Raw genomic sequence first — 13,501 nt, forward strand, 5'->3', positions numbered from 1 at the left:
AAATAAAGGAACTTGAACGTGAGCATAGTTTGTCTCCATTACATTGACAACACAGGTCTTATGGAAGCACATGTCGTGGTTAAATGCAAATGAGATAATTTTATCCTAGGTCAAAGGAGTGTTTAATTGAAAGTATCGAATTTCATGTGAGGCTAATACCATGCAAAAGTCTGTTTAGCACAAGGGCTACTGTTACCATGCGTGCACATATGATACCGCTTTACGGGGGCTAATTCCAAATGAGGTAATTTCATCTCAGATAATAACAGGTGTTAAATTATCAAGGTGTTACTATTGCATGAAATCTATATATCTTAAAATACATTCCCAAATGTCAAAGTTTCAGAAAGAACTCAATTTTGCTGCTAAAAGGCGTATGTTATTTAACAAACTCTTCCCAGAATAGTCTTGGTTCCAAAATTGATATATTTTTCCCTTGATTTACTACGATACAGAACGTAATCATATTTCGATTGCAATAAATTCCATAATCACACTATTACAGTAAAGCATATTTTAAATGCGAATTCAATCACAATTTTACCTTTTAATAATGTAAAATTTGTCCATTTTAATTATAATGTACACCTTGCACATATAACTATTACCTTGTTTACCAAGATGAAGTTTATAATGTGTTGAAAATGTATTTTAAACTAGAAAGTCATTGTTTTTCTTTACATCTATATCAGACGTAACATGCTTATGTTATATGAAAATGGGTTATACATGTCTTTAAATTGGAGTATACGGCTAGGCTGAAAACTTGTGATGAGCAGACGGTTGCATTTAGTTTCAGTATTTTGTATTAAACCACACCCTGGTGAAGGGTTAAACATGTGGCTCTTATTGCAGGTGGATTGCAGCTCCTAGTGGCGTTTCCTGTTGAGTACGGATTACCAACACTTTCTGCCGAATAGAAAATAAAATGTTCCCGCCTTATAAACAGAACATGCCGAACACTCAAATGTCCTATCATTGAAAGGTTAGATTCAACAATGTCATCTTTGTTTCAGAACAGGTAATTTATATCATAAATATGAGTTTTTCCTTGCACTGGATTATTTTAATGCAGGATTGTAGGCATGCAACATCATGAATAGGTTACAACTCGTATAAATGTTACCAGAAAACGCAAATTAAGCAATATTAGGACGTTTTATTTCATATTCATATGAAATGAAATATAGGATTTATGTTCAAACATCAGCAGATTTCCGGATTACTGTTAAAAGGTAGTATTGTTCAAGGATATGAGAGAGAACTATTTCCTTTCTGCATTATTTATGTATCTAAACAAAGTTCATTATGACAAAAGCAAGGTTACATAGTTAGTCAATATGTATAAGTTGCGTGCTCTTGAATATAAAAACAACTTTTCACGCTTATATCATTTGTTGTGAATTGATGTCTACCAATACGACTGTTTTTGTTATGTTTTGATGTTATTCTTTATTATGCATATAAATACTCGTGAAGAAAATATACAGCTTTGGAAAAAAAATGTTTCCGTTGCATTTCGTGCACACATGAATGGGTTTATATATTTTGTTTATACTTTGTTTAACTTTATTCTTTATCGTCCTAAAATTGCTGGCTCTGTTAGGGCCTATATCTTTAATTTAGCGCTTATTGATAAATATGGGCATTTTTTGCTGTCGCGTATGAATGAGCTAATTTGAAATGACAGTGATTTTCCTATTTGATGAAAAGCATATGTATTTGTATTTCAGCTTATAATTGATTTGTTATGATGTCATTCATTGCTTAAATTAAAAAAAAACTGAATAGTAAATAAATATATTTCACTTTTGAAGTGAGTGATAATGGATGAGCTTCTAGCATTCAACGGAAAAGCTGGGAAGCTCAATGAAGGTTTATTTAAAAAGTTGAAATTACTCTGCCAGCCTGAGAAAGCAAAACAAGGAAATGCACAACAAGGCAATGAAACAACGCTTGTGTGTAAGTAGACACAGTAGAGTTAAGTAAACAAATTATTGTTTGTATTAGTAAAGCATCAGGGAGATGTACATGTTAACTGTTGTGCATGTGATTAACAAGATGCAATATTTCTTTACCAAAAAGGTGTTCCGTGTTAAACGCACGAATATACCCACGCATTAAATAAACATAGTTACCCGCGCGTAAAATAGACAATGTTACCAACGCATATTGCCATATTTTTACGTGCAGCAAAAGGTGATGTCCCTTTGTACAACACACGTCTTGTTATACGCACGGTGGACAAACCTTGGGCGGGTGATCTCTCTGAGAAAGATATAGAGGTATCAGCTATTTATCCTTAATCAAACATGGCGTAATGCAAACAATATTTTAATTTCAAGGGTTTTGTACAATGCAGTGATATAGTCTGCCATTTGTCCGTTTGTCCGATTTAAGCAAGCCGCTGATCGAGCTTGAAGGAGATTCCCTGTTTGGTATACGTCAATCATTGTATACCGCACAGTATTTAGGAGATTCACCATTTGATTTCACTATTGGATGTCGAAATATTTACAAAAGGGTACAACACATGATATATTTGGAATGAACTAATTAAAACTCATTGGAGATGGCAATTAATTGTGTTCTGCATTGTTCACACTCCTTGGTCTAGTGATACAAATGTTTATATATTTATATTCAAGATAAATCTGAACTAGAATTTGATAAATCTTACATTAACCAACACTAGCAATGTATTTTGGAATTACCACAACTGGAATGATCTAAATGTTTCATCACTAAACATTTGTTATGTACATAAATACTAACATGTGTTTCAGAATAACCTGGAGCAGACAATTCTACATTATGCAATCGTTCCCCAAGTGGCCTACTACAGAAATGCACAGTAATATTTGCTTTACTTTATCTTGTAAATCGTTCCCCAAGATACGTATTATAGAATGAAACAGTAATGCTTGCAATACTTTATCTTGTTTATCGTTACCAAAGTTGCTTACTTCAAAAATGAGCATAATAGTTTTTAATAGTTCCCCAAGTGGCCTACTACAGAAATGATTAATATTATATGCTATCTTGAAAATCCTTCGATGAAAACTGTCTAAAAACAGTCAAACCCGAAGTCGTTAGAGGAACATTGAAAAACATACACAACTTATTTATAAGTTGATAAAACCCTATATTTTAGTTTTATTCCAAACTTTGTGTATGTATAGCAATGCGGAGCACACAAGCGTTGTCAAATTACGATTGGTAGACCCTGACACTTAAACCTACACATATATATATTTGTTATTGTTAGGACTGTTAACTTCGTCGCACCATTTTTTGGAGGGGGGACCTTAGATGAAGTAATACAGAGAGAAAGAGAAAAAACAGCAGAGATCGAAACGGAAAGACCATCTGAGAGAAAACCGGAAATAGAAGCGGAAATACCATCTGAGAGAAAACAGGAAATAACAGCGGAAAGTTCGCAAACGTTAGAATGGAAGGATAAGTTGCGAATACTTTACCAAATATGCCGGGCCATTGAATATCTTCATCAGCCACCAAAATGCGAAAGGTAAGTGACACATGCTTGCATTTAACACTATTTAAAACGTTAATAGCGTGTTTAAACTTTACAAAAGTAGAACTAACAAACTGAAATAAATTACATTGATATATGTTGGCTTAATGTTTTTTTATCATACATGCAATAGTACGTCTCATTCACATTGTTTATCTTACAGGTGTATTTATATAAAGAGGGCAAATTGCAAGCTCTATGGTTATTCAACAATGCCATTTTTTTTAAAATTATATGTGACATATAGTTGTTTAGAAGTAGACAATCATCATACCAGATTGTGACACTTATTTACGGACATACGAATATAAGCGCACTAAAATGACTAGCCGTGGTCACAATGTAATTTAGAATCGAGTGAATATCTCATAAATACATCTATAAAGATATTAATTTATTCAGAAAACCTGTATCCCATGGCAACATTTGCATGCAAAACGTTTTATTGGATGAGCAGAAGAACGCCCGATTGTTATTTCTTGCACCACAATCGGATGAAGTAGAAGTTGGGACGGAACAGTTTCAAGAGGACAAAAACAAAGATGTGCAAGCCTTCAAAAAAAGTATGGTCCGCTTATTTATATTAATCATGTCTTTCGATGAAATATAGAGTTTTATCAGTGAAATAACAAAAGTGAACTACTACTACTACTACCACCACTACTACTACTACTACTGCTACTGCTACTGCTACTGCTACTGCTACTGCTGCTGCTGCTGCTGCTGCTGCTGCTGCTGCTGCTTCTACTACTACTACTACTACTACTACTACTACTACTACTACTACTACTACTACTACTACTACTACTACTACTACTACTACTACTACTACTACTACTACTACTACTACTACTACTACTACTACTACTATTACTACTACTACTACTACTACTACTACTACTTCTACTACTACTACTACTACTACTACTTACTTCTACTACGTATATTTATACTAATACTAATATTATCAATACCTCTACTACTTCTACAACTGCTACTGATACTTATACCACTACCACTGCCACCACCTCTACCACTACCACTACAATTACTACTACTTCTACTGCTTCTGCTACTGCTACTACTACTTCTACTACTCCCTACTGCTACTTCTACTACTACTGCTATTGCTACTGCTACTGCTACTGCTGCTACTACTACTTCTACTTTTACTACTCCTGCTAGTGCTGCCATTGCTACTACTACTACTACTACTACTACTACTACTACTACTACTACTACTACTACTACTACTACTACTACTACTACTACTACTACTACTACTACTACTACTACTACTACTACTACTACTACTACTACTACTACTACTACTACTACTACTACTACTACTACTACTACTACTACTACTACTACTACTACTACTACTACTACTACTACTACTACTACTACTACTACTACTACTACTACTACTACTACTACTACTGCTACTATTACTACTACTACTACTACTACTACTACTACTAAAACAACTTCTACTACTTCTACTACTACTACTACTACTACTACTACTACTACTACTACTACTACTACTACTACTACTACTACTACTACTACTACTACTACTACTACTACTACTACTACTACTACTGCTACTATTACTACTACTACTACTACTACTACTACTACTACTACTAAAACAATTTTTACTACCACTACTGCTAGTGCTATTTCTACTACTACTGCTAGTGCTTCTTCTACAACGTTTCTCCTAAAGCTAAGACAACTACTTCAAAAACAACATCAACATTACTACAGCAGCTATACTGCAACCGCGACTATTACTACGACATCGCATGTAAATGATTTATTCGTCTTTCTTGAATATGTTTTGCTTTATGTGTAGTGGCACACGACGTCCTTGAACAAAGTGGGAAAAAAGCAACATCAGATGTTCTTGCACGTATACAAAAGGTAAATATAAACTCCTTTCACTCATCCCTATTTTCTTTGAATAATTGATGATACAAATATAGCTCTCTACCCGTTAGCATTTTTGAATTCAATTCAATCAACGGACATGAAACGAGAAATTCAAGAGCAAATGCTGAAAAAGTAGGGTGGTTTTACATACGGCTTATATTTCATGTTGTTGCTGATAAGGGTTCGGACATGTGTCAGCTTTAGTATTCGGAATATAGTTCAAAAAAAGTTTAAACTACCTAACTGATCATCCCTGGGCGGTAAATGGACTTTACACCAGATTGGCACCAAAAAAAATGTTGTTTTCCTTAATGAATCTCTGGACGATTATTAATTAAAATGTTTTACACTTTGATATCATAATTGTAAACAAATACCAAAATGTAAAAGAATAGAGATCGGGTTCGAACCGGTGTCGCCAAAATTGCAGTCCAGTGTTGTACCCACTGTGCTACAACGCTTACCCTAAACACTTGGAATATTTAAGCTATACCTAACTTGGTAATATCACTTGATATCATCGACTAGCCAATCACGCAAAAGGGATGAATTCTACTAGGTATACATACCTAGTAAACTTTTCTTTAATGGAAAAATGCGAAAATAAAACAGCCGAAAGAATTTAATTGTAAACTATGTGGCACTGCAGTAAGTAAGCGTCAATGCATCGTATACATTGATACCAAATTAGGTCAGTTTGCGCCAATTTCCTTTTTTCATCATAAGGAGTGCAGCTCCTTTAATATAAGCATATGTTGATAAATATGGTCTTTTTTGGTAATTGTTTTCTAGTTTGTCTCTCGTAAAAGTATTTATAAAATTAATCCTTGTGAATCTTCACAGAGTTTTTGTTTATTCTTATCCCGTAGGATTATGTGCATTATTAACAACGTTCCACACATTTTGAAAGGTTTTATTTTGACTTTTTACAGGCTGTTACGATGACAGATATAACAAAAAAAATGGAGGTAAGAATAGTGTTCTTTAATCATGTACACATTTGATTGATGCTTCGATCTCCATCTTATTCATATTTATTCGAACCATGGGCTTGGTTATATAGAAAGTTGGATCCAGTAGCTAATCAACACGCAAATTATGTTTAACACATACATGCTACATGTGCATAGCCCAACTCTGTAATAGGTAGTAATGATTAAAAAAAACTTTTTGATAACTACATGTAACAACAAAAACACATTAAGGTTTAGACATTTGATCGTTTAAAACACGCTTTGTCGTATCTGGTTTGCAAGAAAATAGTGAATTTCAAATAACCACGACTTTTCCATAATTTACATAGAATTAGTGTAAGTTCGTGATTGTAAAAAACTGACAGCATTCCTTTTCTGTAGCGATGTTATCACTCAGCAAATATTAAATGTCATTTACAGATGAATCTTCGATACTTTTAGATAATAGTAATAATAAGAAAAAAAAAATAATAATGTTTTCATTTCCAGTCGGATCTCAGAAGAGAGGGTATCATCTGGTGGACTCCATCGAAAAACGACGATGGAAAAAAGAAAGACAAGTGTGAGATTTGCTGCGTAAATAAGCCCGGTATGGCATAGTTACCTTTTCATTTATAATAAAGTGTTATATTTTAAATAAGGGCACATTTTCCATGCATTTGGGGTCTTGTGACCTACCTTAGAGGGTTTTTAAAAACAATTTTAAATATAAAGTAAGATAGACCGCAAAACTTCGATAAAAAAAACATTCTTTACAAACTTTGTTTAATGCATTAGCTCATACAAAACACCTTGGAAAATAGTTTAAAATTTTAAATGATAACTTTGAATGGAACATAGAGAGTCTAGCCCAATTCCCAATGCGTCTCAATTACACTTTTTTGCATTTTTCAAGATACTTCGTGTCGAGTTATACAAATTGTATTGAAAGTCTGCGCATCAAAAATGCCACTTTGTGAGGTTCTGCGTACTGCATACAATCTATTTCAATCTGGAGTACTACATTAACCGCGTACCTAAAAGGCATAGTTCTTCTAATGTATTTTACATGGATTGTAATTACTAGCAAACCAAGAAAGAATAGTAACGCATTTGATATGGATGATTAATAATTACTAAACATTAAAAAGCGTTTATTGCGCGGATTGTCGAAAACTTATAAGCCAATCAAAATAAAGTTACGTATTTTACATGTCTCGTTGATATTAAGAAAGAAAGAAATGTGTTTAGCATGGTCGGTAAGTAACAAGCAAGCAAAAAGAAAGAAACGTTTATATTTTTACAATGCTGGTAAGTAACACCCAAACCAAAAAGTAACATATTGTACATGCTATTTTAATATCATACAAACAAAAAGAAAGTACCATTGAATCGTTTTAACTATGGTAGCTTATGACAAACAAACAGATAGAAAGTAACGTTTTATACATCGTCGGTTGATACCAAACAAACGAAAACATTTTGATATTTTACATTGCTTAATTATAACTAGCAAACAAATGATGTTTTAAAGTATTGTACGTGGATTGCTATGGTACTGTTATACAAAGGAAAAATAGTTACGTACACATTTTATGAAAACATATTTTATTCATTAAATGCTGCAATCGTATCACATGTAAGCGGAAAAAATGAAACTTTAAAATGTAGTACATTTATAATGAATATTTATTTCAGAAAAGACTTTCGTCAAACTTCAACATGAAATAAGTTGTCCTTCAAAAATAAAGATGTGCGTTGGCTGTCTGTGGAACTGGCAATACAATCCCGTCAAGTGCCACTCGTGCGATCAAGAGAAAATACGGTCCCCAGTCGGTGAGCAATATACAGAAAGCATAAACATGTATTTCATACCTCTTTAACTGTAAAGCCTGAAAATCACTTTGAAAATTAGACCAATTGCTGACTATCGATTCGATGATATTATTATATTAAGCGTCAAGGCTGAACTCAACCAAAAGTACATTCCGCATTTCGTTAAAACTGGTTAAGCATGTATTTTGTAAAAGCTTTACCTGGTTCTTAAGATCAGATTGAATTTTGACTATAATGTATGTTTTAATGATATACAATCGTATGCTATTTAACCGTATATATCATTTTGAACGTATACTTTTTATAGATGCGAACTGAATAAGTATCCTGATAAAATTTGCTTTGCAACGATCACCCTTAAGTAGACTCAACTGACATGTTGATAACATTGATATTGGCTTGATTAATGTAAAGTAGCTACCACTTACATCTTGGTAACATTTGATGTGAAATGATCACTCTATAGTAACAATACCTTACGTGCGTATAACATACACTTTGTCATAATACTGTAGAGAAATTTCCGCTGACGTGTTTGTTACATTGGCATTACCTTGATCACTGTATTGTAGCCTCCCTTTACGTCCTGGTTACCTTGATCACTGTATAAACAACCCTATTGCGTGTGAGGTACATAAACATTGCCATGATAACTGTATAGCAGAGTTTGTGTCGTTGGCATTGTCGTAATCAATGTACAGTAGCCTCCCCTTACAAGTAGATGCTATTGACTATTGCTTGACCACGGTTTAGTGGCCTTCCCTAACGTGTTTATTGGCTTTGGCTCGATCACTTTAAAGATAACTTCCCGTGCGTTTTTTTTTTATTCAATATTTACAAATATTATACAACACAGCACATTGCAAATATATAAATACATATCATTGAGACATTTATATAGTGTACTTAATATTTGTATTGCATAATATATGTTTTTTAAGTATTGAGTATTAAGTATTTTTATGTATGAGTGGTATCACATGCAAGAACATATTGTACAAAATTGTCTATAAAGCTGATTGCCGGAACAGGTAGCAGTTATTTAATCGTTAAATACTTAAGTGTTTGAAGAAAAGATAGAATATAATTAGGGAGAAGGGAAGAACCGATAGAGAGGATAGAAAGGATAGAAAGGAGGTATTTATGCATTTAAGTAGTTACTTAGCAGATGCCATTTGTTTTCATAGAAGTTTATTTTGTTGTTTAATAGAGCTGTTTCGCGCTCTATTTTTTCTCTAAGTCTTACATAGTTCAAAAAGGATGTAAAGGTTGGTATAGTGTTTCTGTTTTTCATGCAAATATGAAAAACTTCATTAGCAGTATCAAAAAGTTTATTATTGTTTTATGTTGTAATTGTTCAAAGATGCCAAAGCTTATGGTTTTTAAATTTAAATTGATCAAGTTTGGATTATGATCAAATATTCTTTTAAATTGGGACCACATATTTTGTGTTATTCTACATTTCCAGAATATATGTTCCTGTGTTTCGATATATTCCCCGCAAAAATCACATAAACTTGAATTTGAGATTCCACACTTGTATAAGACTTTGTTAGTAGGTATAATTCTGTTTATAAATTTGTATTGAAAACTTCTAAGGGTAACATCATTGGTGCATCTGTAGTAAGATGTGAAGATTAATTTCCATAAAGTGTTTTCTATATGTTCATCTGGTATGACCCGTTTCCATTTTTCATCTAATTAATTGTATGTTTCTTTATAAAGTTAGATTGAGTATAGCAATCTGTTAGGTTTTACTTTGCTTGTTTCGAGTTTGTGTTTTAGCGTGTCTTGAGAGACATTTATTGGCATTGCAGATCTCATTTGATCTTTCATTGATTGTGGTAAACATGCTATAAGTTGATAATATTTTAGGTAATCGTTATTTTTCATATTGTTTAAATATTTAATATCTCCGAATTTGAAAAAGTCCGTCGAACGATAATCGAATATGTTTTGTATAAATTGTATGCCTTTATTATACCAATCTCCGTAATGAAAGGTGCTACCGTTGTTATTAATGTGTTTGTTGTTCCATATAATGATTTTATTTGTCGGCATATTTGGGTATAACTGGTTTATTTCTGTCCAGGAATGAATGATGTCAAATAAGGTATTGTTTCCAAACAAATTTTGTTAATCAGGATATCCTTTAAATTACACTCGAAAACAAGGTTTTCACCGTATTTGTCAATGAGATATGAAAACAATGTTTTATATTGGCTTTTGTTAGAGCGATCTAATATTATCTTTACCCAAGAAGCTTTAATTTAATTTATAAGTATATATATGTCAGAGACTTTCAGACCTCCATGTTCGTAATTTCGTTTTATTTTATCAGGTTTGTTATCCCAAATAAAGTTAAATATATCTTTGTTTATATCGACAAGAATATGTTTTTGCGGGTTTGGTAGAACAGTTAATGGATATATAATTTTTGGCAGTGCAAATGTTTCAATAGCTGTTACCTTGCCAAGAAGATTAAGTTTTCTGTGATGCCAACTTTTGAGGCAGTTTCTGAAGTTTTGTAATTTAGGGAGAAAATTGAGGTCTAGGAAGCTATTTTCATTATTTGTGGAATTTATACCGATTGTTTTTGCTTGATTCGATGTTCAAATGAATTTCTTTTCTGGCAAGTATGTTAAATTCCAGTCTTGCAATTTTCCTGCTCTTAATATGATTGACTTTTTACAGTTTTTAGTGTTAAGTTTTAAACCAGATATCTGTCCAATCTCATCTATTGTATTGACGAATGTGGTAAAAGATTTTTCGGTGCCATCATTTATATAAGTCGCGTCATCGGCAAACAGTGATTGTTTTATCTCAAAATTGTATATATTTAGGCCTACAATGTCCGTTTTGCTCTGCATAGCGTTGGAGAGTATATCGATACAAATAATAAATAGATAAGAAGGGAGAGGACAAACTTGACGTACTCCTCTTTCAATTTTCAATTCATCAGAGAAATATCCATTGTTGATGATTATACCACTTATATCATTATTAAATAGTTTAACCCATTTAATCAAATCGTCACCAAAATTAAAATGACGTAAACACTTTAACATGAACGAATGGTCTAAGCTATCAAAAGCCTTCTCAAACTCAGCAAAAAATAAAATTCCTGGTGTGTTTGTTTTGTTTAAGTAAGATATACATTTGTTTATCAGTCTAACGTGTTCTCCTATATATCATCCCGTACGTTTTGATAGGATGGGGTTTGCTATGAAAACTGTATCATGGCATTTCCTAACATGTTTATAACACAGACATTAGCTTGATAACTGTATAGTAGTCTTCTCTTTCGTGTTAATATCCTTGATATTGGCTTGATCACTAGATAGTACCCTCTCCTTACGTTTTGATAACATTGGCATTAGCTTAAAAATGTATAGAAGCATCCCCTTACGTTTTGATAACATTGGTATTGGCTTGAAAACTGTAAAGTAGCCTCCCCTTACCTTTCGATATCATTGGCATTGGCTTGAAAACTGTATAGTAGCCTCCCCTTACGTTTTGATAACATTGGCATTGGCTTGACAACCGTATAGTTGCCACCCCTTACATGTTGATGCTATTGGCTTTGGCTTGACCACTGTAAAGTGGCATCCTCTTGTTGATAACATTTGATTTGGCTTGATCGCCGTATAGTAGCCACCCTTGCGTGTTGATATCATTCACATTGGCTTGATCAATGAATAGTTGCCTCCTTTTACGTGTTGATGGTTTTGCCTTTAGCTTAATCGCTGTATAGCAACTTTCCCTTACGTGTTGATAATAAGTTTAACAATGTTCACTGGGTAAAAGCCACTTTTTACTGATGTGTTTATAACATTGGCTTTTCAATGGCAAATATATAAAAATTACTGTAAACTACTGTAATGCCAACTTACGTGTTGAAAACTGTATAGTAAGTTTATCTTACGTGTTGAAAACTGTATTGTAAGTTTCCCTTACTTGTTGAAACCGTATAGTAAGTTTGCCATTTTGTGTTGACAACATTGGTTTTGAAAATATTACTGTTTAGAAGCCTCCCTTTATTGAACTATATTCATGTAACTTGATAGCTGTATAATAGCCCAATAGCATTGGCAATACACTAAACACTGAAGCGTTATCATACTTACATATTGATTTAACTGGAAGGGTTGATGATCAAGTGTGAATGACATTGACTTTGCCTTGATCACTGTAAAGCATTTCCTGTATGTGTTGATAAATTTGGGTTTACTTTTATCACTGTAAAGTAGCCTCCTCCGTACATGTTGGTATTATTGGCTAGAACTGTATGACCATATAGTAGCCTCCTGCTTACGTGTTATTATTGGCTACAACTGTATCACTGTATAGTAGCCTCCTGCTTACGTGTTGGTATTATTGGCTACACCTGTATCACTGTATAGTAGCCTCCTCCGTACATGTCGGTATTATTGGCTACAACTGTATCACTGTAAAGCAGCCTCCTGCTTACGTGTAATTATTTGCTACAACTGTATGACTGTATAGTAGCCTCCTGCTTACGTGTTGGTATTATTGGCTTCAACTGTATCACTGAATAGTAGCATCTCCGTACGTGTTGTTTTCATAGGCTATAATTTAATCACTGGAAAGTAGCCTCATGCTTACGTGTTGACAACATGAGCTTATCGCTGTATAGAAACCCCGCCCATTAAGTGTTAAAACACATTGGCTTTACCTTTTTAACTGTATATTAGATTCCCCGTTTTTATTGATAATATTGGCGTTGCCCTGATCATTACGGTATCTGAACTATGCCTGGCCTAAATCTTTGTTTAATTGTAGTAGGTCAGGAATTCTTTGTTTATTTATTTAGGTGATGGCTGGGGTGCTATTCTCATAGCAGGCATCGATGACAAAGATAAGAATACAAAACTGTTTGAAAAGGATATAGACGAGATTGAACGTAGACTCATCACAGAAGCGACTATGATGGGTGTATGGTTCGTAGCTTTGTTATCAACATACAGTATGTCAGTCAATGATGTTCTTAGCAATTTAATACGCACCTAATTATATTGAAATTAGTGACGTTTACACATTTACACTAGTTCAACCATGTATTTAATTATGAGGTATGTCTTATGTGTACATGGGTGACGCTTCTACGATAGCGCTGGTGAGTACATGTATATCGTTTAAATACACTGTCGTTTTAGTACGTACTTGAAATTTTGTTTACATGGTTACATCCTCAAGTATTTAAGGTATATCGTTC

The 13,501-nt window shown here is 33.4% G+C and overlaps 1 protein-coding gene across 1 annotated transcript in view; it reads left to right on the forward strand.

Moving 5' to 3' along the window:
* LOC128222399 (uncharacterized) overlaps positions 1-13,501 on the forward strand; it is a 46,063-nt gene that overhangs the window by 30,657 nt on the left and 1,905 nt on the right. Inside the window, exons 2-12 of the mRNA XM_052931378.1 lie at positions 856-985; positions 1,818-1,962; positions 2,194-2,285; positions 2,787-2,854; positions 3,269-3,529; positions 3,938-4,098; positions 5,400-5,467; positions 6,409-6,444; positions 6,940-7,039; positions 8,128-8,265; positions 13,100-13,226. Of these exons, the coding sequence (XP_052787338.1) occupies positions 1,827-1,962; positions 2,194-2,285; positions 2,787-2,854; positions 3,269-3,529; positions 3,938-4,098; positions 5,400-5,467; positions 6,409-6,444; positions 6,940-7,039; positions 8,128-8,265; positions 13,100-13,226 (1,187 nt within the window). The 5' untranslated portion in view covers positions 856-985; positions 1,818-1,826. The remainder of the gene's footprint in view (positions 1-855; positions 986-1,817; positions 1,963-2,193; positions 2,286-2,786; positions 2,855-3,268; positions 3,530-3,937; positions 4,099-5,399; positions 5,468-6,408; positions 6,445-6,939; positions 7,040-8,127; positions 8,266-13,099; positions 13,227-13,501) is intronic.

The sequence above is a fragment of the Mya arenaria genome, chromosome 16, assembly GCF_026914265.1.
Source record: "Mya arenaria isolate MELC-2E11 chromosome 16, ASM2691426v1".
In the NCBI taxonomy this organism is placed as follows: Eukaryota; Metazoa; Mollusca; class Bivalvia; order Myida; family Myidae; genus Mya; species Mya arenaria.